The 23,567-nt window shown below is 27.6% G+C and overlaps 2 protein-coding genes and 1 long non-coding RNA gene across 7 annotated transcripts in view; 2 read left to right on the top strand and 1 right to left on the bottom strand.

The window, feature by feature from the left end:
• LOC126897507 (uncharacterized) overlaps positions 1 to 23,567 on the top strand; it is a 116,896-nt gene that overhangs the window by 69,083 nt on the left and 24,246 nt on the right. The gene's annotated exons all lie outside the window — the stretch shown is intronic.
• On the bottom strand, positions 10,554 to 15,000 carry LOC126897504 (uncharacterized). Its single transcript, XM_050671164.1, has 2 exons — positions 14,048 to 15,000; positions 10,554 to 10,901 (listed from the first exon to the last, which is right to left on the bottom strand). Exons 1-2 carry the CDS (start codon positions 14,905 to 14,907, stop codon positions 10,757 to 10,759), a joined length of 1,005 nt encoding a protein of 334 aa, XP_050527121.1. The 5' UTR covers positions 14,908 to 15,000; the 3' UTR covers positions 10,554 to 10,756.
• Positions 19,442 to 20,076, top strand: LOC126897519 (uncharacterized). Its single transcript, XR_007702120.1, has 3 exons — positions 19,442 to 19,474; positions 19,543 to 19,742; positions 19,815 to 20,076. It is a non-coding gene; the product is annotated as an uncharacterized LOC126897519 (long non-coding RNA).

Here is a 23,567-nt window from a genome sequence, read left to right on the forward strand (position 1 = left end):
CTCGTGTTTAATAGAGTTTACCGATAAGTTAGTAAAAGTCAAGGATCATAATCATTGGACGGCAAAATTTCGAGCTGTTTTATNAATAAAAAATATACTGATGTCAACATTGAATTGATAACAGACCCAGATATGTTATTAATGTTTGAATTGGGTATACGTGGAGGTTTGACACAAGTATGTGTGATTATTAAAAATATGTTTAATAATATTTATAAATATATACATATTTATATGGAACAGGTAGTTTTTTTTTTAAATAAAAAAAATTAATGTTTGTGTAAAAATACATTTGTTTTTTTAAGCAATGATGGAACCGATGCCACTTAGTAATTTTGAATGGTCAACTGTTACATTGGAGGAAATACTTGACACAGCTGAGGATGCTGACCATGGATATCTTGTGCAAGTCGATGTAGATTATCCACAACATTTACATGATTTACACAACGATTTACCATTTTTTTCGGTAAAAAAATTGTAGAAATAAAAATAAATATTATAAAGTATTCGTGTTTATATATATATTTTTTAATACAATAGCGTTATATGTTATAATTCATCCATTGTTTTAAACATATAGTCTTATATAAACTGCACATATTTGGGTTGTTCATGTGTCGAATACGACATGGTTTTGTAACACAACTTAAATTGTACAGAGGAGGATAGTCCAAATCCTCTACATTGATTATACGTTGTCCCGGTATGTACTTTTCCACTACTCGCTTTTTTACAGCTCCCTTCACGTAAATGGTTTCGAATCGCAAGAGTTTCATTATTCTCGGCAACTCATTGTATTCCACATCCCCGCAACGTGTATCCATTCCATGTAGGTATTTTTTCAACCAAAAGTTTGTTTTAGCATCCTCCTTGATACTTTTTGGATGTTTGAACATCCAATGGGCGAAAGAAGTGCAGTCTATGGCAATAGCAGTCAGTTCCTTGACCAAAAACGATCGGTCAGCTGCTACAATACCTTGTATATCGACAATCATTGAGGTAAGATATTGGTTTTCGGTATCCATGAATTGTGTTCTGGGCCAAATCCTAACCATTTAACGTAACACTGATCTCCTTGTGTTCGCAACACTCGTTCGACTAAATACATGTCCGGATAACTGGTCTTGTTCAGCTCTTCGGTGTAAAACACACCACGTATTGGATTTCCCTGATAATCTTCTAGATAGTAAGTTGGTGGTACTGATTGTCTAACCTTGACTACGGTAAATAGTTCGGTGCTCCAGTTCGGCAAATAACCCTTGTCAAACACTTTATGTATACTAATCCGAACTTTGTCACCTACGTAAAATTTGACCGGTAAATTAGCGGGTATTTTACGTAACTTTAGTCGAACCAGGTCGGGGTTTTGCACAGATTGCACCGGTATCATTCCGATTGTTCTATATTTACGCACGTTATTGTATTCGTGCCACAGCGTAGGCAACCGATTAACCCACTTGTACGAATCACGTGCACTAAAATCGCACCACATTGCGTTTTTTAATGTGCGGTTAAAACGTTCCACGAGACAAGCTTTCATAGTGGAATAAGTTGAATAGTGATTGATTACATATTGTGACATCAGTTTTTGAAACTGTTTGTTGTAGAATTCTTTACCATTGTCCGTTTGCAAAAGTTTAGGATGACGACCTTGTTTTAATATTCCATTCATGGCAGCAGTAACTTCTTTGGCTGTTTTATTTTTCAACGGAATGGCCCACGCATATTTTGAAAATCCATCGATGCACGTTAAAATATACCGATGACGTCGATCGGGGTATACGCGCATTTCCACGAGGTCAGCATGCCAAACATCATCGAGACCTTTGATATTTATTCGAGCACGGGTGTACGTCCTACGGGCCTGCTGATGTAGNTTACGGGCCTGCTGATGGAGTTCATAGGTAATGTTTTTATTCATAATTTTGATGGTATTTGTTCAATGTAACCGGTTTCCTGCAACTCTTCCAATATAGAAATGATCTCCGGTGCAACTCCAGTATTACCAGCTGACCGGGCCGATATCAATAAACGTAAACGATCTACGAGCTCGTTGGGTTCGTCCCAGTACACATACTCTTTTTTCTTGTTGTTCAACCTTAACTGTAGACCCGCACCGATAATAGATGNTCTTAACTGTAGACCCGCACCGATAATGAATAGTGACAGTGATGCTTCTGTTTTCAAATAATGGTAAGGAATTGTTTGCGCTACCACCATCATTGTTTTCAAACAATGGTTTAATAGTATTAATATATTTTTGACCTCCTTTTTTCAATGTTCCGTCTTTATTCAAATGTACACCGGTTTCGAGTAAAATTGTTTTGTATGCCTGCAAACCCGATTCGGAGTAAACACCGGAATTTTTCGAAAAAAGTAAGTCCACAAGACCTAATGTCAGCAGGAATTTTTTCTCCAGTACGTTGATTATTCCTCCATCGACAAAGATATTGTCGACTCCACCTATTGTCAATGTTCCTTCTGGTGTCACTTTTGGTCCATACATTTTGTCTCTGTTCGGGTTCATTGACCATTGGTGCATGTACTGATGGAAAAACCCATCATCATGTTCCATATTGTATCTATCATCATTTAAACTTTTGATGGATTACTGTAGTTGTTGTTCATGTTGTTGTTGCTGCTGCTGTTGCTGTTGCTGTTGCTGTGTCACGATTTTATCCAATGGTGCAATGATTGGTGCCAATTCTCGTTTTACGCGACTCAATGAATCCGCTTCACCACGATGCAATTCCGTGTACTTTTTTCGAACATTTTCCCGGGCTTCCGTCAATAATTTCAACAACGTTTTTTTTTCTTCACGAATTCTATTATTAATAGTACTCATATCGTCACAAATGTGTCAAACTTGTATCTATACCGGCCACCGTCACGCGCGAAGTCTAAACAAATCACTGCAAATCCATACCGGTCTTTGTTCCAACAATGTTTGCAAAACTCTTTGAATTCGCCGAATTTCATATCGCAACACACGTATTCATCGTACGCGTGCCGTAGATTAACTTCATCCTGTCGGAACAACACCACCAAATTTGTGTTGTCACGTAACATTTGTTTTTGTATGCGTGATAATGTTTGTGAGAGAAAAAACACGTCAACTCGACGGTGACGTCCACGCGCGAAATAATCACACATTACATTTTGTTTTTCCATAACAACATCGTCGAATATAAAAACAGAATTGGGCAGGATGTTATCCACCGACGGTACATCTTCCCCGTTTTCATAGGTAAACAACTGCACTCCTTGGACACCACGTAAAACTTCCACGAGTAGTTGATACTTGCACTGATGCAACGATTTTNATCCTTGGACACTGCGTCACAATCTGTGTATGAATATGAATATGAATATGTGTAATGCCATAGAAAATTAAGTATTAAGATAACCTTCCTACAGACATTTCAACAATTCCTAATGAAAAAAACCAGTTTCACAAAAAAAAACCTTGTTTCCTCATAAAATGCATTGCAATCATGCCTTCACTAGTATAGGTGGTTAGGTCTAGTATGGAGTTTTTGTTCTGAATAACTATTATTTCTCCCTTAAAAAAAAAATATCTTCATCATGTAATAATTTTTATTGGAAGAAATTTATCCCACCTAAACTACTTTCAAGCACAAGAAAAACATTAAAACCTTGCACTGACACAATGAAAAGAGAATAGGTAAAAATGTATTTATTATCTATTTATTTTAATTTATAAAATTTATATATATAATTTTTTTTAAATTATGTTAGCATCCTCTAATATTAAATAACTATCAATTTTAACAATTAAATATTGCAAAGTGTATGAACCTTATATCATCCTATGCCCTTTTCTTGGCATGGCACTGATGCCAATTTTAAAATACAGTAGAACCTGGATAAGTTAAAGCTCAAGGGAAATTATTTTTTTAACTTCATAAAGAAAAAATTTGACATGAAATTATTTAAGAATTTGAGTTTGTATTCAACACTTATTTATAAAAATATAACATATTGATTCCAATTGGCAATACTAAAATTTATTTTAATAATTAACAGCTTTTAAATTTAAACTAATTGCTTTAACTAGTCTAACCTACCACATTCAAATCTTTTAGCTATAAAACTATAAATAATTTATTATTTGTATTATCTATAATATTTATTTCTTTTGAGTAAAATTTCTTTTTTCAAGGAACGCAATATTCTTAACCTTATCAAAATTCTACTGTAGTAAACATTATAAAAATAATCATTTTACTATAGTTTTTTTTTAAATACTTGAATGTAACATATAAAATAACAATTACTTATATCTTAAATTTTAAGATATTTTCTTACTACTCCCTCTAATATTACATCATAAAAAGAGTACTATAATAGCTACATGTATTACTTTATTACATTGCCCTATTTTAATTAAAAAAATTAACAATTACTATTAGATTTATTTATATTTTGCAATCTAATATTGTTCAAAGAAAATTCAAATGAGAAATTTAGCTACAATACTGTCATTGTAGTATAACAATTCATTCCAATGTTGATCTGATATGAAATTAAAGCTTACAAAAAAAAAAAAAATTTGTCCCGACGACCTATCTTCTATACGCAAATGGCTACCGTATTCAAAAATATGCTATTTTTGTATTACAATTCTGGGTTTTGTATTTTATTTTATTTTAAAATATCTTATTAGGGGAATACACTGACTTTCATGAATATTATATAATTTAATTGACATAGAATAAAGTTCATAAGTCATACGAAATTAAACTTATTTAAATTTTTTTGCATTTTTAAAGTCGAAAAAGTAACTTGTAAAATTGAGTCAGTCTAAATAGCTAATTTTATCATGCGACGAAAGAGACGAACAGATGCCGAATCGGTAACCGTTGTGTCTTTCACGCACATGGTAAGAGATTTAAATCCGTATGTGGCGTAATATTTTGCAATTTTTTTTGAGTTAGAATAAAATTTTCAAATCATTTGATATTTATCTCATTTAGATTCAATATCTTCAATAAACATAAAGGATCCTATCACTATAGTCTCCCGTAAGAAGAAATTTATATTAATGTTAATATTATTTTACTATGCAGTTTTTTTTGTGGCTACGATTTATTTTGACAACCCTCACTAGACCTACTTTACGTCAAATGATTACATTTCGTATTTTGTTTAAGTTATTACTCTTAAAAATCGAAAAAATATTTCTTATTCAAATAAAAAGTAGCTTAACCAGTTTTTTCCATACAAACAATTAAAATCATTAATTTCTAATATTCTTAAAGTATTTATTGTCGAATTAGATTTGATATGATAACAGTATTCAACTACAAAAGTAAATAATTTTACTTTGTCATTTATTCATTTTTTAACTCTATTTGTGTGTGCTACTATCAGTCTATAATATTCCAAATTTTTTTGTAATATGTTGCTATATAAATCATAAATTTAAAAAAAAAATGATTTTTAGTTTCACCTGAATTTAACGATGGATTTTTACAATTATAATAATATTTTATAATACGCTTAATTGAGTAAATCTTTTTAACAACTCTTTTTTTATTGTTTTTTTTAGTTATATAATCATTAAAATTAATTAAATTCTGAATATTTCCATTGTAACATCTTTTTAAACGCCAAAAGTTAATTAGAAATGATTACTATGATTTTTATTAAATGTGATCTATTACGATAAAAATGTAAAAAAAATCGAAATTTTCTGATAAATGTATTGTAATTAGTAATTATAAAATTTCCTGATTGCATATTAATCTTAACACTTTCTTTTTTTTCTATTTAATAATGTCAATGTCAAACTTGCTAGTTGAGCTAAATGTTATGGTAATAAATTCATTTTGTATTTTATTAAAACTTTCACTTTAAAGGGCAATAAAAATTAGGTTTAAAATGGTTACTTTTAACATATTAAAAATCAAAATCAATAATAATTTGAAAACAATTAATTTAAAAAATTATATAATATATAATTAAAAGAATTACTAATCTGGGTATAATTAAGGAAATAGAAATTAATGTTGCTTTTGTAATTATCCATCAATTTTTTTAAATTAAACACTATCTACAGATTTGCATCAAAGCGTTTCTTATGATAGTGATTTTAATCACTATCAGATTAAATCTATATTGGACCCAACTATGACACGCTCCACTGTGCCACGATCCCCCTGTGCTAGTTTTTTTAAAACAGCTCTTGTAATGACTTATAGTTTAAAATATATTTTTGAGTTTTCAATGTTTTTTGATGAAACGTAATTTTTAAATAAAAAAAGGTTAAAATTTTTTTAATTACCTACTGAAAAATAGAATACAATAAAATTAAATGCAAACATAATTGTAATATTATATTATTACTTATAATATTAAAATATTATATTATGTTATCTTTTGTACATGTATGTCATATATTATGAATTTACAAGATCACCAAAACAGGGTTCCCTTATTTAAAACTTAAAATAATCAATAATTTAGTCAATTAAATCTGATTATCGTACAGATTAAAAGTAACGCCCATGTGTGGGTTTTCAATTAGGTCCAGCCAATCACATTTAACTATTAATTAAGATCTATAGTTTCTAAGATCACACTAGGAATCGCTACACGACCCTCGTCTACTATAAAAACCCATTTTAGCTTCGATGCAAAGCTGAAAAGGTATTGGTTTTACTATGATGTGTTTTTTTTTTTTTTTTGTGTCAGTTACCACTTTTTCTCAGTTCTTACCGAACCGATTTCTTTCAATGATACGTCAAAAGTTCACAAATCGTATCTAGTCGAAGACATTACCCTCAAAAATTGAAAAAAATTCCCTCGTTCCCCGAGGTTTCCCCCACCTCCGAAAAAATTACAAATTTAAAAATGGCTAATTTTCGAAATTTTTTCAATTTTTTTTACTTTAAAGTGCCATAACTTTTTAAAAATGAACATATCAATATAACTCTTTTTTATATAGATGTGTAATATTTTTTTCATAAATTTAACCCTTAACCTGCCCACAAGGGGGGATTTTAGATGACAACTTTTTCAAGAAAAATTAACTTTTTCAACTTAACTTTTGAAAGTGTTCCGGAACGTCTGACACTTTTATATATATCTTAAATTAAAGCTAATGTAATATACTTCATAATGGTAAAAAATTTCGGACTTTATTTTATCTTCATGGTGAAAACAGACATTAAACTTAATAAAAAAAATACGATTTTTGTAAAAAAATTCTTTTTTATATTTTGAACTTTATAATGCTATAACTTTTTGAAAGATGTATGGATCAATATAATTCTTTTTTTTGTAGATGCATGATGTCTTTACCTATCATTTGGTATATTTTTTTTATAAATCTGACTTTTTACCTGCCTACAGGGGGGGATTCAAAATGACAACTTTTTCACAAAAAATTGACTTTTTTAACTTAAATTTTGAAAATGTTCCGGAAGGTCTGACACTTTTATATATATCTTAAATTAAAGCTAATGTAATATGCTTTATCATGAAAAAAAAAAATTTCGGACTTTATCTTATCTTCATGGTGAAAATGGCTACCGAATGCTATTTTTGTGTGAAAATTTTCGATTTTGTATTTTCCATTTTTAACTTTATTATGCTATAACTTTTTGAAAAATGTATGAATCATTACAATTTTTTTATGAGAAGTAGTATTTATATAGATCTTTCATTCGACATACTGTTTTTTTAAATCGGACCATTTCCCTAAATACAGGGGGGATTCAAAACATAAAAATGCATATAGAAAGTAGAACTTTTTCAACGTAACTTTTGAAAGTGTTCCGGAAGGTCTGACACTTTTATATATATCTTAAATTAAAGCTAATGTAATATACTTTATAATGGTAAAAAAAAATTTCGGACTTTATTTTATCTTCATGGTGAAAACAGACATTAAACTTAATAAAAAAAATACGATTTTTGTAAAAAAATTCTTTTTTATATTTTTAACTTTATAATGCTATAACTTTTTGAAAGATGTATGGATCAATATAATTCTTTTTTTTGTAGATGCATGATGTCTTTACCTATCATTTGGTATATTTTTTTTATAAATCTGACTTTTTACCTACCTACAGGGGGGGGATTCAAAATGACAAATTTTTCACAAAAAATCGACTTTTTCAACTTAAAATTTGAAAGTGTTCCGGAAAGTCTGACACTTTTATATATATATTAAATTAAAGCTAATGTAATGTAATTTATTATGCAAAAAAAAAATTCAAATTTTATTTTGTTTTCACGGTGAAAATGGCTACCGAGAATGCTATTATTGTGTGAAAATTATCGATTTTATTTTTTACATTTTTAACTTTATAATGCTATAACTTATTGAAAAGTGTATTGATCAATATAATTTTTTTATGGGAAATACTATTTTTTAATAATCCCTTTTTCATTCGACATACTTTATCTTAATCAGGATATTAATAAGGAACTAGCAGTTTATGAAGCTTTTGGAATAATCCACCAATTTTTTAAAATTAAACACTATCTAAAGATTTGCATCGAAGCGTTTTTTTTTGATAGTGATTTTAATCACTGTCAGATATCATTATACTTGATCCAACTATGCCACGTCACCACTGTGCCGCGACCCCCCTGTGCTGGGTTTTTTTTCCTATTAAAATCAGTTCTTTCGGCGATTTTAAGATACACAAAATCTGCGACACTTTTAAAACACTTAGTTGTTTTTCTAATTAATTTGGACTTAGAATATTTTTCTTAAAAAAAAACTAAATGACACTTAGAGATTTTAAAGTGAATTTTTTTTTTGGTGAATCTTTTATTTTAATTTAATTTGTTCATTAAATAATAATATTTTATTTTTATTTTACCATGGAAATAAATGTCAATTAATATTTTAAAACAAAAACATTTTTTTTTTTATATATATATATAATAAAATCGAATCAACTCTAATTTTCTCAGTTAATGATAAATATTTATTACATGACTAAGTGTATTGCAACTCTATACTTATTGGGTAGCTAATCTTTTGTGGTTTAATGTCTTTGTTCTAACGAACATCGCGCCGGCAGACAGAGAAAAGGTTGCAATTAAAGATTTTTAAAGTTAGGTGTGTTAGGTTAGAATATATTTGTAAGCCTATGTGTATTGGGTAGCTAATCTTCTGTGGTTTAATGTCTTTGTTTTAACGAACATCGCGCCGGCAGACAGCACAGAGAAACTTACAAATATATGTTTTTAGTGTTTAATTTTTGTCTTGGTGATTATTGTGCCGCATCCTTTCAAGGTGCTTTAATTTAGCACCGGGACACATTGGGCCACCACAATTCCGCCCTGACAAATCTTTTACATAGATATAAATATTTCTGAATCTTGTTTTGGCCAGGCCAGAGGAAAATTTAAGAAATATNATAAATATTTCTGAATCTTGTTTGGCCAGGCCAGAGGAAAATTTAAGAAATATTGTTGTCGATCTCTCAATAAAATATAATCTCTCAAACAATATACTCATTCTACAAAGTCAACTAGAGATACATTATTTGTTTATAATTATAAAAATATAGAGTGTATAGAATCTCTTGCATATAATAGTACAGTCATAGATTTTGTGTAACGGTTTCGTATTATTTATAATTAAACGCTCATTCTCAAATGGTCATATTTACTGTCGAACTCAAAGTGTACAACGTGTGAAATACAGTGTGAACTCATAATCAACATTGGATTGTCTAAAATAAACATTACACTACGTGGGATACAAGGTAAGTACAATTTAAATTCCCGCTTTCAAATTATAAATAATCTATTGCGTAATAAACCATTAAGATAGGTAATAAAGTTTTGTAGGATAATTGACTTCATTTATTCAATATTGTTCAACCCCGAGATCAATTTATTATTTTTTGTCACAACGTTTGTGTGCATTTTTATTTATTTGATTATTACCCTCATGTATTTAGACTCCGTTTATTCACCCCTCTAAATTCTTCTTTATTCATATCATTATATTCTTTGTACCCTTACATATCTTGCCACATTTAAACATGTGTTACTCCGCCTTTCATTATCTTATTTAATAATTTTTATTACCATTCGTCCCCAATACCTACCGCCTATTTCATCACCTTCATCTCATCTTATAATTCTAAATTCTAACCATTTTCTTTTACATTCTTTTTTTTCTTTTTTTCTTTTTGGTTTATTACATAATATGAAAAAAATTACAAAAATAAAAAACAAAATACAAATTTCGTATACTACTTGAAAACCTTATAAAATAAATTTATTTAAAATTTAGTATTACCATTAATCGTTAAAAAAAATTCATTAATTTTAGAGCATTAATTATAATAAAGTTTAATTTGGATATCTTAAACAGATTGACCAATATGAAATCAACGTATAGTATTTAAGTTCTTTATTAGTTACTTCCAATCAACATAAATTAAATTAGTTAAAATAATATACTATATATATTTTTTAAACAACTCAAAAACAGAATTTTTTTTATTTATAAAAAAAAAAACATAAAAATCAATTAAAAACTGTTCGAAACAAAAAAAATTGATTTTTCAAATCCTGTCATTAACATTATATGCAGTTTAATCACTGGATCAATAAAAATAAATTTTTTTTATGTTACTACTTTTGAATTAAAAGCTATATAATAAAATAATAACTAACTTAATTAATAAACAATTTTTCTTTTTTGTAATATCAAAAAAATAATGTTTATTGTTCAAACCAATCGTCGTATCTAAATTTAGATAGTATTATTGACCATCTTAGAATCTCGTTTTAAATCTTCATCATCAAATTTTGTATAATCTTCTATATTGTCAAAATTATCATTTTCATGTTCTTCGTTATAATGGGTATGGTGGTTCATAATTTGTGATAATATACGCCTATATTGAATAATATCTATTAATGAACATGATTTTAATAATGCGTGAATGGACTGTAATCATAAAATGTCATAAACAGAGTGTGATGCTCTACCGTGTGAAAATATATCAAATGTCGTTATAACCTAATTATATGAATAACGTACGCTGGTTAAACAAGTAGTACTATATGCGTTACGTCGTTTAGTTTAATCTGTGAATATTGCGGAAATACCCCAAAACATGCTATACCTTCCCAAAAATTTCTTTAAAGATCCTTTTGTCTTGACCTATGACTCAAATATTATACAGGGTAATTTCTTTATCTTAACCCACTCAATTACTTACAGAATAATAATAAATTAAAATTTTTTTTTTCAAATATCTTTAGTTACACATTATTCTTGAATTATTTATTATTTAAATATGTTTACTTAAGGGGTATGGCACGCGTGCGGTCAAAATAAAGATTTGTTTATATATATATATATGACACGCACGCGTATACGGGTACGAAAACCAAAAATAAAATTATATAGAAAAATATAGTTTTGTGTGGGAGCGGGGAGGGGTGAATGCGTTACGACAGTCTAGTCTCAAGGCTACAAACAACACACAACATACATGTTAAACTAATATAAGCGTGTTAAAAATAAGCGAGTGACTACAAACCTACACGAGATAAACACGTCCATGCAATACTACCGATAAATCGTAGCTCTAATATTTAATATTCTTGTTTTACTTGTATTAACTTTTTGAGTTAAATATTTTTTAGGTTTAAATTCATATTTTAAAAGTATTTTTAGTTATAAATAATATTAATGATCAGTTATTATATGTTTAGAAATATTTAAGCAATAAAATAAAATTTTCCTTTAACAACTAATTAAAGGAGATATGAAAAAAATCTGTAAAGATTGGATATTAGGTTAAACATACAGGGTGTTCAGTAAGTCAGGAAACGGGTTTCTAATGTTTTCATTGTTTGTAACAATGAGAACAATAGAAACCCGTTTCCTGACTTACTGAACATTCTGTATATTATGTACATAGTTCACTTCTTTTAGCTTCGATGCGAAACTGAGAAGGTATTGGTTTTACTAAGATGTGTTTATTTTTTATTTTTGTTTGTGTCTGTTACCACTTTTTCTCAGCTCTCACCGAACCGATTTCTTTTAATGATACGCCAAAAGATCACAAATCATATCTAGTCAAAGTCATTACCCTCAAGTATTGAAAAAATTTCCCTCGTTCCCCGTTAATGGGGGAAACCTCCAAAAAAATTACAAATTTAAAAATCGCTAATTTTCGACATTTTTAAAATTTTTTTTTACTTAAAATTGCCATAACTTTTTAAAAATGAACATATCAATATAAATCTTTTTTATAAAGATGTGTAATATCATTACCTTTCGTTTGGTATATTTTTTTCATAAATTTAACCCTTAACCTGCCCACAAGGGGGGATTTTAAATGACAACTTTTTCAAAAAAAATTAACTTTTTCAACTTAAATTTTGAATGTGTTCCGGAAAGTCTGACACTTTTATATATATCTTAAATTAAAGCTAATGTAATATACTTTATCATGGAAAAAAAAAATTTCGGACTTTATTTTATCTTCACGGTAAAAATGGCTACCAAATGCTATTATTGTGTGAAAATTCTCAATTTTATTTTTTACATTTTTAACTTTATAATGCTATAACTTATTGAAAAGTGTATTGATCAATATAATTTTTTTATGGGAAATACTATTTTTAATAATCACTTTTTCATTCGACATACTTTATCTTAATTAGGATATTAATAAGGAACTAGCAGTTTATGAAGCTTTTGGAATAATCCACCAATTTTTTAAAATTAAACACTATCTAAAGATTTGCATCGAAGCCTTTTTTTTTTGATAGTGATTTTAATCACTGTCAGATATCATTATACTTGATCCAACTATGTCACGTCACCACTGTGTCGCGACCCCCCTGTGCTGGGTTTTTTTTAAATATAGATGCATGATATCATTACCTTTCATTTGGTATATTTTTTTTATAAATCTGACTTTTTACCTGCCTACAGGGGAGGATTCAACTTTTTCACAAAAAATTAACTTTTTAAATTTAAATTTTGAAAGTTTTCCGGAAAGTCTGACACTTTTATATATATCTTAAATTAAAGCTAATGTAATGTAATTTATTATGCAAAAAAAAAATTCAAATTTTATTTTGTTTTCACGGTGAAAATGGCTACCAAATGCTATTATTGTGTGAAAATTCTCGATTTTATTTTTTTAATTTTTAACTCTATAATGCTATAACTTATTGAAAAGTATATGGATCAACATAATTTTTTTATGAGAAATAATATTTTTTAATAATCCCTTTTTCATTCGACATACTTTATCTTAATCAGGATATTAATAAGGAACTAGCAGATCATGATACTTGATCCAACTATGCCACGTCACCACTGTGCCATGACCCCCCTCGTGCTGGGTTTTTTTAAATTTAATCAAATTTTTGTAATAACTCTTTTTTAGAAAATATCATATTTATAATAAAAGAACTTTATATATATTTTTTTATNCATTTATAATAAAAAAACATTTTTTTATTGTAATTAGGATATCTCATGTGATAAATAAAAAAAAGCTGACTTCAAATTTAAATATTTAACCATCTTGATGTACGTGTTAGGTTTGACTTAATAAGTTAAATAAATGTAAAATAATTTTACATACCTTAGTTTTATATGTATTAGAATAAATGCTATGATTACGAAGACCTAAAATATGATTAAAAAAATATTTTTCTTATACTACTAATGACCATTCTATCGGACTCCAAAAAATATGATTTTCAGGTTATTAAATATTTATTTACGAAATTTAATTTTGTTTATATTAGTAAAATTTTGTTACAATGATCCTTTCCATATTTTATTAGAGTTTGTAGAGTTGAAGTCCAAACTTAAGTTTGTATCATCTAACGTAATTTGACATAATATACAGAAAAAAAGTAAGGTATTATAAACTAGCCGTACTTTAATTTAAATTTTTGTAACGATTTAAAAAAGTTACATTTTTCTATTTTTATGTTTTCTTTAAAAAAATAACTTATGTTAGTCCAGTTTTTAGGTACATTTTTGATTTTTAATATAAAAACTTACTGCTTAGTATTATCAACAATCAATTTGTCAAAGCCCAAATCGTAATATCCATCTTGAAGTGTCTCCTTATAAAATTTAATTAAAATAGTTTTATGTCGTTCAACAGTGTTAGTAATTATTTCTTGTAACCGGCTCATACTATATTGGACCTCTAAAGATGCATGAGCTGAATTGTGAGTATTATATATCGCGGATTTATTTATTTGGTCAAGTTCAGATATTTTTTTGTCTATTGTATAAGTAATAAAATTTTTCAAAATTCTTACCATATTCTTAGCAGTTCTTAATCTTATAATTTTAAAAGGTTTTTTTAATGCCAGACTATAAAATACCCCTATATGAGTAATAATACTTTTTAAATTTAAATTATGATTCGTATTTAGATAAGAATTGATATGATCTAAGAAAATAGCGACATATAAAAATTTTAAAAACATTCTATTTGATATGGTTACTATATTCCGCAACTCATTACAACAATGAATGAAATCTTCTTCTGAATGTTGTTTATGGTGGCAAAACTGAACAAAACTGTTCAATAAACGTCCAAATATTTTCAAATATTCAGTGTATCTAAGAATTATTAATTTGTTTATCCTTGGTATTTTTTCTAAAAAATTACTTGAATTAATTTCTGACATAATTTCTTCCATATTATAATACTGATAACTATTTTCACCGATGCAGAACCCATATGACCTATCTAAATCCCATCCAATCTGTTGACGAATAGTATTGAATGCATTGATAACATATTTGTCGTCTATGCCTGAATTTGAACTTGAACTACAGAAAACCATCAAACATTGATTTAAAATCCAAAAATTATAAAAATTTAAAATGAAGAATCGAAATAACATTTTTTTGAGATAAATAAGTAAATAGTTGAAGACTATTAAATCTGTAAAATAAATTTGTTATTAATAGTATAACGATACTAAAGTAATAATAATCGACGTTAATCTTCCATTTTATACAGTTTTAATACAAACGAGTTTTGAGAGAAACACTTGGTTTTTATTTTAGTATTGCAATAATTATTTATGTACGTAAAGTTACACAATTTCGTCATTCAAGAAATTTCAAAAACAAAATTAAATTTTTTTGAACGACTTATCTTTTAAAACTGATTAAAGATATAAAATATAAATAAAAATCATAACTTAAATAATTCGATTTTGCATAAAGTACTTTTTACATATTGAAATATGACTATTGTATGGTCTGATATAAAAAATTCCTCTTGATATTAATGATAAAACTATTGCTAATAAAGTAATAGGAAGTGTTAGAAAATTTATTTCTAATACTTTAGCCAAAAAAACATTAGTCTAAATTGACCAAATAAATCAATCCACCTATATCATTATTTGAATTCAGTTAAAGCAGCTTTAGTGTTTCAGCATAGTATAGACCTGACACAAGAAATAATTATTAACTATGTTAAAGAACATAGAAGTTCCCTGTATAAAACATCAATGGGCTATGTTACTGGTTGATCTCTTAATATGACATACATATTAGACAGTAGAGTAAAGGAAACTAGGGTAAAAATGAAAATACTTGAAGGTGAAGTAAAATAAATAACTTTAATGATAATATTAATTAGCCATTGATGAGAGGTTGAGTTTCCAAAAATTTTTTCTGATACATTAATATAATTTCCAAAAGAAAGAAATATAATGTGGTTTCCAAAATATATAACTAGACCATTAAATTTACTATTTATAGACAAATAATGCTATTAGTTTTAGTTTTATTATATGTGCCTTAATTTTTTATTTTTTGGTACTCATTTCATATTACATATTTTATAACGATCATTAGGTCTACATTACGGTGTCCATGAAAGAATATATTTGAAATGGACCTTAGAATAATTTTTATAACTATTCAATATTTATAATTAATTTTTTTTTTTTTATCATCAATATGTTAGAAAAAATATTTTTTATAATACAAGCTTTTATTTTTATATTGTATTATAAATTCTTTTTATTTAAAGAATAAGAATGTTAATTAGTTGTCGAAGGAAATACTTATGTATGTTAGTTATATTCAATTACAATGAAATATATATATTTTTAGTAAATTGTAAAAGAACTAAACTACATAAAATTATACGAGAAGTTAAAATTTGTCGAATTAAACGACATGCAAATGTAGTAGAATTTAAAACTTTTTTTATAATTTGAATAAATATAGTAATAATTTTATTAAATGTAAATCTTAGTTTATACTGTTTATGCCATTTTATTATATTGGAATATGAATCATTTATTTCAACTATTATGAATCATTTATAAAATAACATCAGTAATGAAATCATAATTATATATATTGCTTATTGGTTTAGAGTACAATCAAGTGTTTTTTTATCTGTCATGAAAAATAATTCTAGTAGAATAATTGATTGAAAGACAAAAATTTGTAAATCCATTTTGATTTTTTAAGAAATCAAGATTTTTAATGAAAGATTCTAAAATACAATATACCTCAAAGTATTTTAGCTTCAATACGAAGCTGAGAAGGTATAAATTTTACTATGATGTGATTTTTTTTTTTTACTTTTTATTTTTATTTTTTTTGTGTTTGTATACGCTCAATCTCAGCTCTCGCTGGACCAATTTTGATGAAAAATATGTCAAATTATCACAAATCGTATCTAGTAGAAGACATTACCCTCAACATTTAAAAAAAATTCCCTAGTTCCTAGTATACGGGGGAAATCCTCCAAAAAATTACAAATTTAAAAATCACTAATTTTCGACATTTTTTCAATTTTTTTACTTAAAATTGCCAGAGCTTTTAAAAACAACTGAATGATTATATATATATTTTTTATAGATACCTAAGGTATTTACCTTTGGAATTGTTTTCATGGTGAAAATGACTACCGTATGCAAAATTATGCAATTTTTGTGAAAAAATTCTTGATATTACATTTTACATTTTTAATATTATGTTGTTATAACTTTTTAAAAAATGCATTAATTAATTTTATTCCTTAATGATAAATACTTTATATTTACCTCTTTCATTCGACATACATTTTTTTTAAATCGAACCATTTCCCTATAATAGGTGGGGTAAAAACCTTTTAAAATGCGTATAGAATGGAACTTTTTCAACTTAACTTTTGAATGTGTTCCAGAAAGTTTGACACTTTTATATATATCTTTAATTAAAGCTTATATAATATACTTTAATTTGAAAAAAAAAATTTACCTCTGGATTTATCTTCATGGTAAAAATGACTACCGTATTCAAAAATGTGCTATTTTTGTGTTAAAATTCTGGGTTTTGTATTTTATTTTATTTTTTAATACCTGACAAGGGGAGTACACAGATTTTCATTAATATTATATAAATAAAATTGATATAGTATAGAAAGTTAAACTTATTTAAACTTTTTGGCTTTTTTTAAGTCGTGAAAATTAACATTGAAATTTGAATTAGCTTAAATTGCCATTTTTTCGATCGGCGGAAGCGATGTACAGTTGTTGAGTAGGTAAAACACGTGTCTGACGCAATTGGAGTACAAGGTTTCAACCCCCTCGTATGGCAAGGAAATATTTTGCATTTATTTCTTAATTCTTTTTAGAATAAGTTAGAATAAATTTTCAACTCGTTTGATTTTTATCTCATTTAGATTCAATAACTTCAATATAGATCAAGGATCCCATCACTGTAGTCGCCACTCGCAAGAANTAGATCAAGGATCCCATCACTGTAGTCGCCACTCGCAAGAAGAAATTTTTTATTCATATTAAAATTATTTTACTATATTTTAAGTTTTAGCTTCGATGCAAAGCTGAGAAAATATTTTTTTGTGACTATCATTTATTTTCTCTGCTCTAACTTTACCTACTTTTTTCAACGATACGTCAAATGACTACAATTCGTATCTAGTTGAAGATATTACCCTCAAAAATTAATTCTAATTCATCAATTAAACAGTTACTTATCCCATGTTCTCCATAAAGACAATTAAAATCATTAATTTGTAATGTTTTCAAAGTGTTTATTGACGAATCAAATTTGATATGATAATTTGATATAATTGGTTTCAACTCCAAAATTAAATAATTTTACTTTGTAATTTAATACATTTTTTACTGTATTTGTGTGTTACTACTAGACTATAATATTCCAAATTTTTTGTCAACATGATGCTATATAAATCATTTCTACAAAAAATGATTGTTAGTTTCTCCTGATTTAACAATGGATTTTTACAAATATAATCAAATTTTATAGTACGCTATTGAGTAGATCTTTTTAACCACTTTTTTATCCCAAGTAGTTGGGATTAAGGCAAGGAAAAGAAGAAGATTATAATAAAAAAAAATAATTCATCACCATAAATTTTAGCTTTAATTTTTTAGAAAAGCTATTTTGAATCTTCTCCTGAAAGCAAATAAAAGATCAAGTTAAAAAAGTGTATTTATACTGTTATAATGCGTTCACCACTTATTATTACTTAGTCTATAAATCATTGTCTATTAGTCATCAATTTAGATATACATTGTATATTATTAATATACAGGGTGATTCATTAAGGATAAGACACTCATTTTCTCGGTAACTATTGAAAATTTTTAATTTTTGGTAAGGAAAATATTTTTTGATTCAAAAAACTCTACAATAATATGTAGTAAAAACATAATTTTTTTGATCCCTTCAAGGTTAAAAAACATTAATTTGCATTTTCTTAAATGGGAACCCCTATTTTGAATTTGTTATTATGATTGAACATAAAAATACAAACAACTTTGCTCTTACAATTTTTTTTTTCCGATCAACCGTTCGTCTGTTACAGCTTGTTAAAGTTAAATAATTTTGGACTAAATTTCTATTGTTGTTTTAATGTTTTCAATACAGAAGTCACTATTTTTCTATAGTGTAATATACACTAATTATTATTGACCAAGATATGACAAGTAAGATAGCAATAATAATTTTCGACACACTAATTGAGTGATAATAATAATAGATTCAAATCGGGTCTTAATCATAGTATTACTCTATGGTCTTAACTGTATTATTAATAGCAAGCTTTAATACTGATAAGTTAATTTCCAAGCCTCTCTTCATCGTAGTGTAGAGACTGGATACAATTCTATAATACGATAATGTTATCGTGTGATATGACCAACAAAAATAATTTTTACTAATGTTGATTGATATTATGTTAAGTTTTAACATAACCTTTTAAACCACATCGGGTTTAACGCTAATTCTACGTTGGTACTACTATCCCATATAGTTAAATATTTTTATCCATTATTAAGTTGTTTAACTATCGTGTAGTTACAGTGTTTTAATGTAACATTTTAGTAAATGTTTTATTTTTACGTCGTAACAATTATTAAATAATAATTTAACCTTTTTAGATGATAAAATTGTACTAAAGTTATATACCGGGTAAGTAGAATTAACTACAAAATAAATTTATATTTATTTGATATAATCATTTTTTTTTTTAACTGCAGGTCAAATTTTCATATATAAAAATTGATACATCTAATTGCCAAATAATATTATCGCGTAATCCAGAGAAAAGGTACGGACGACCGAGTGGCGCGTAACGCAATCCCGCAGATATAAATGTATATTAGTTATAGGGTATTAGATACTTAACTATGTGTATATAATGCTAAGACACAATAGTTAGTTATAAGAAAGTATCAATGTAAGTTTAGACCAGTGATAAGTATTTATATATAAATATATATGTATATATATGTACACTGCATTTCGTCAGACAACACAAATTAACAAAACAAAAGTCACAAAAGTGTATGCAAATCAGAACCAAAAAATAATCGACCAGTAAAGTTATACGTCGGAAACGGAACAACACCAAAAATAACTCACCAGTTGAGGTGTACGTCGAAAACGGAACAGAAAGCAATATCGGTAATCCATATTCGGCGGTGGCCTTATCTCAGTGTCAAGGGCGGGGAGACGACCGATGACAACCGATTGTCATATTAATGGCTGGACGGCTGATATCGAGAGAGACACGGGTGAGCGCCAGCCTAGATCAAAAGGCGGTGCCGTGTCAAATATGAGGTATTGTAAAATGTTATATTTTAATTGCATATAATATATTATAATATTGTAATTTTAAATAAATCTGTTAAAGTAATAGTCAAGGACACGTGTGGTGGCAGCGGCGGCTACTTAACGTGTACTATTCAATGTAGTGCGTACGTTTAAACGTACATTTATCAGTTGACGTTATCAGTTAACTTGGAGTATTGGTTTACCCTATCTTCCAGTATGTGGAGGAGAAGAGGTATGTATGAACCATCTATACCACCTTTGTAATCGAGTTATAGTGTTAAGGCGCTCTATAGTTTAACCCCCGCCGTTTTGTATGACCTTAACACACCTTACCTCCACCATCATGATAACACGCCTACCCTTACACCTTCCATCAAGAGACCAAGCATTCCCCTCCCCCTATCACCGTCATACCATCAGATGGTTAAGGGGCGAAGTGCGGGGCCCAGAATTCTCTATTTTTTCCTACTATTATAATATGGATTCATACGAATTTCAAATTTTGTTTTATTAAATAATACATGTTTTAACTATATTTACCTCAGTAGGACGTAGATCTTTGTAAAATTGCCGAAGACAATATTTAATATTTGTTTCTAATTTTTTTTTATTTTCGTCCTTGAATATATCTAATGTTTTAATGATGTTATAATAATCTTCAGAGCATCTATTTAAATCCCATTGATTTCTATCAATCATACCGTTAAATCTCTCTAATTCAGTATGTATAACATCAGGAATACTCGCATAATCTAAAATTCACAGAATAATAAAATATAACTTAACTATATATATTAGGGTGGTTTTAGTGAATAGGGATCATTTTAAAAACTTAACTTTTCTAAAATTATACAATCTCAATTAGTTCCAATACTTATAAAAATGAGGTACGCAATGTTTCAGGTAAATCAGAAAAGATTAACCCGTGCCACAAAAGGCCTAAAGTTTGAAAACTCAAAAATTTTGGATAACCGTATATTTTTTATTGTTTTTTTTAGTTCAGCGCGTGAAATAATTGATTCACAACAAAATTGTTTAAAATAATGTTTTACACAAATTATATTCTGAACACTCTTTTGATTTACTTATTATTTATGTATAAAAAGTCAATATATAAATTATTTTGTTGTAAAAAACTCACAAAATAAAGTGAATTCAGTGTTAATTTTATAATACCAAAATTTTTTTTAAAAAATTTACAGAAACACAGTAAATATAAAAATAAAAAATTAATCATTCAACTAATTATCTAAATGAGTACTCATTTTGAAATCTGGATATTTACTGCGGTAATCATTTACTACTTAAAGCAAATATTGTTTTTGTTTTTCATCGTTTGTTATTTTCGTATTTAACTCTTTCATTACTTTAACACCCCTTTCAGCTATATCATTCACTACAATAATTGATAAGGTCTATTGATATCTTGAAATTTACATCAGTGATCCATAATGACCAGAAAACTAGTATCTATATTAAAACGTTTGAAAAATTGCATTGATTTTCCACAAATAAAATCTTCAAGATTTTTATTTAATATTCCAGTAGTTTTTATTGTATTCAATAAATATTTTTTTGGTACATCATCATCTGTATGGATTTTTAGAGCAGCTATAATTTTTCTCTTTGTATAAATGGAACATTAGTATCAAAAAGTGAGAATACCGTATTCTCTGGCGATAGATACCATAAATGACCACAATTTTTTTAACTGTAACTTCTGATATATTTTTATCTATTGACTGATAATTTACCAAATCTTTTAAAAAATTTAAATCGTGATATGGTGTATTAGAAGCAAGTGATTCATTAAACCAAGCTCTTACGTATAATCTAATAATAAATATACAAATACTAGCTATTGAAATTTCTTCTTTTTGGGTTAAATTAAATTGGGTTCGGAATATAAATATTTTTAAGCAATATAAAGCTTTTATATAATACAAATTGATCACTTGTTGCTAGTTAATTAAGTAAAATTAAAACTATATTATAAATATTATTAATTTATAAAATCTAAAAATATTAAGAATATTAAACTCAAAGCTACAAAAAATTAATGAAAAGTCGCTGATACGTATTTCGGAAACAATGTTAATATTCAATACTAATTAGACTCTAGTTTAAATACCTAGTAAATTGTGTAAAATGCTACTGTCGTAACGCATTCACCACACCCCGCTCACTACTCATGAACAACAATATTTTCCTGTAAAATTTTATTTTCAATTATATATATAAACAAATTTTTATTTTGATTGACCAAATATATAAATTTATATATTCCTACCGCCGCTGACGCCGTTTTTACCTAAGGTATAACGTTCCCCCCGACCACAAACCAAGGCTATACCTAGTGCATGATACGTTTATGTGCTTATGTCGCCTTACTATATATATGTAATATAATAATATTATTAATAATAGTATGTTTGTGTATATATATTCCTACAGCCGCCACAAATGCCTCGCGTACAACGTTCCCCCGTGCCCCGCCCGCTCACAAAACACAGCTATACCTTGTGCATGATACGTTTACGTACTTAAGTCGCTTTACATGTATATATATATTCTAATTACTATTAAAAATATATATTAACACGCTTTATTCTCATTAAGAGATATAGAGTGTATTCATTCCGATTACAAAGGATGATTCCCGTATTGTCATTTTTTGTCACTACCTTCACGTTCCGAGAGTGGATAATTTACGCACCTGCTGCTTTTCTTGGATGTGGTAGCCGTTTCTCAGACTCCCTCTCCGGAATCAAACCCTGTTTTCCCGTTACCCGTTATAACCATGATATTGATAGTAACTACTATCATAACATTAAACAAAAAAGTGAAAAATAAATATAGTTTAAAAAAACTAGAAAACACGCTTTTAAAGTGTAATATTCTGTAAGACCACAGAAAAGAATACGTTAACACAATTACACATATGGTATTAACTTTTATGCAACTATAAAATAAACGTGAATCATTGTCTTTCGTGCCGTCTTCCAGGCACCACTAAAGTACTAAAAAAAGGAAATTAAAATATAATTGAAATATGGAATGATGACTGAATGTGCCTATAAAAAGTATGACACATTCAGGACGCCAATCCCCGTTTATGACTTTAGTGGTACATTATATAAAGGCTGAGGACACTGTTTTTCTAGTCAGTCACTCTTTCATTTTTCTCTTACTTAATAATTGCTGTTATCTAATTAAACCTTTAAGATTATTTCCTACGTATTTTGGCATATTCTTTATACTGTGAGTCTATAATTTTAACTTTTAACACTAAACTTAAAATATACATTTGTGAAAATAACTAACATTTTTCTACAATAATAAATACGCTTCTGTTAACCAAGTGCTATTCTCGTTTATTAACACACCTACTAGAATCTTGGGTATATTCTTAGTAATCATAAATCTACACTCAAGATTCATTCATCAT

Source organism: Daktulosphaira vitifoliae, unplaced genomic scaffold (genome assembly GCF_025091365.1).
Source record: "Daktulosphaira vitifoliae isolate Bord-2020 unplaced genomic scaffold, ASM2509136v1 Scaffold_2, whole genome shotgun sequence".
NCBI classification, from domain to species: Eukaryota; Metazoa; Arthropoda; class Insecta; order Hemiptera; family Phylloxeridae; genus Daktulosphaira; species Daktulosphaira vitifoliae.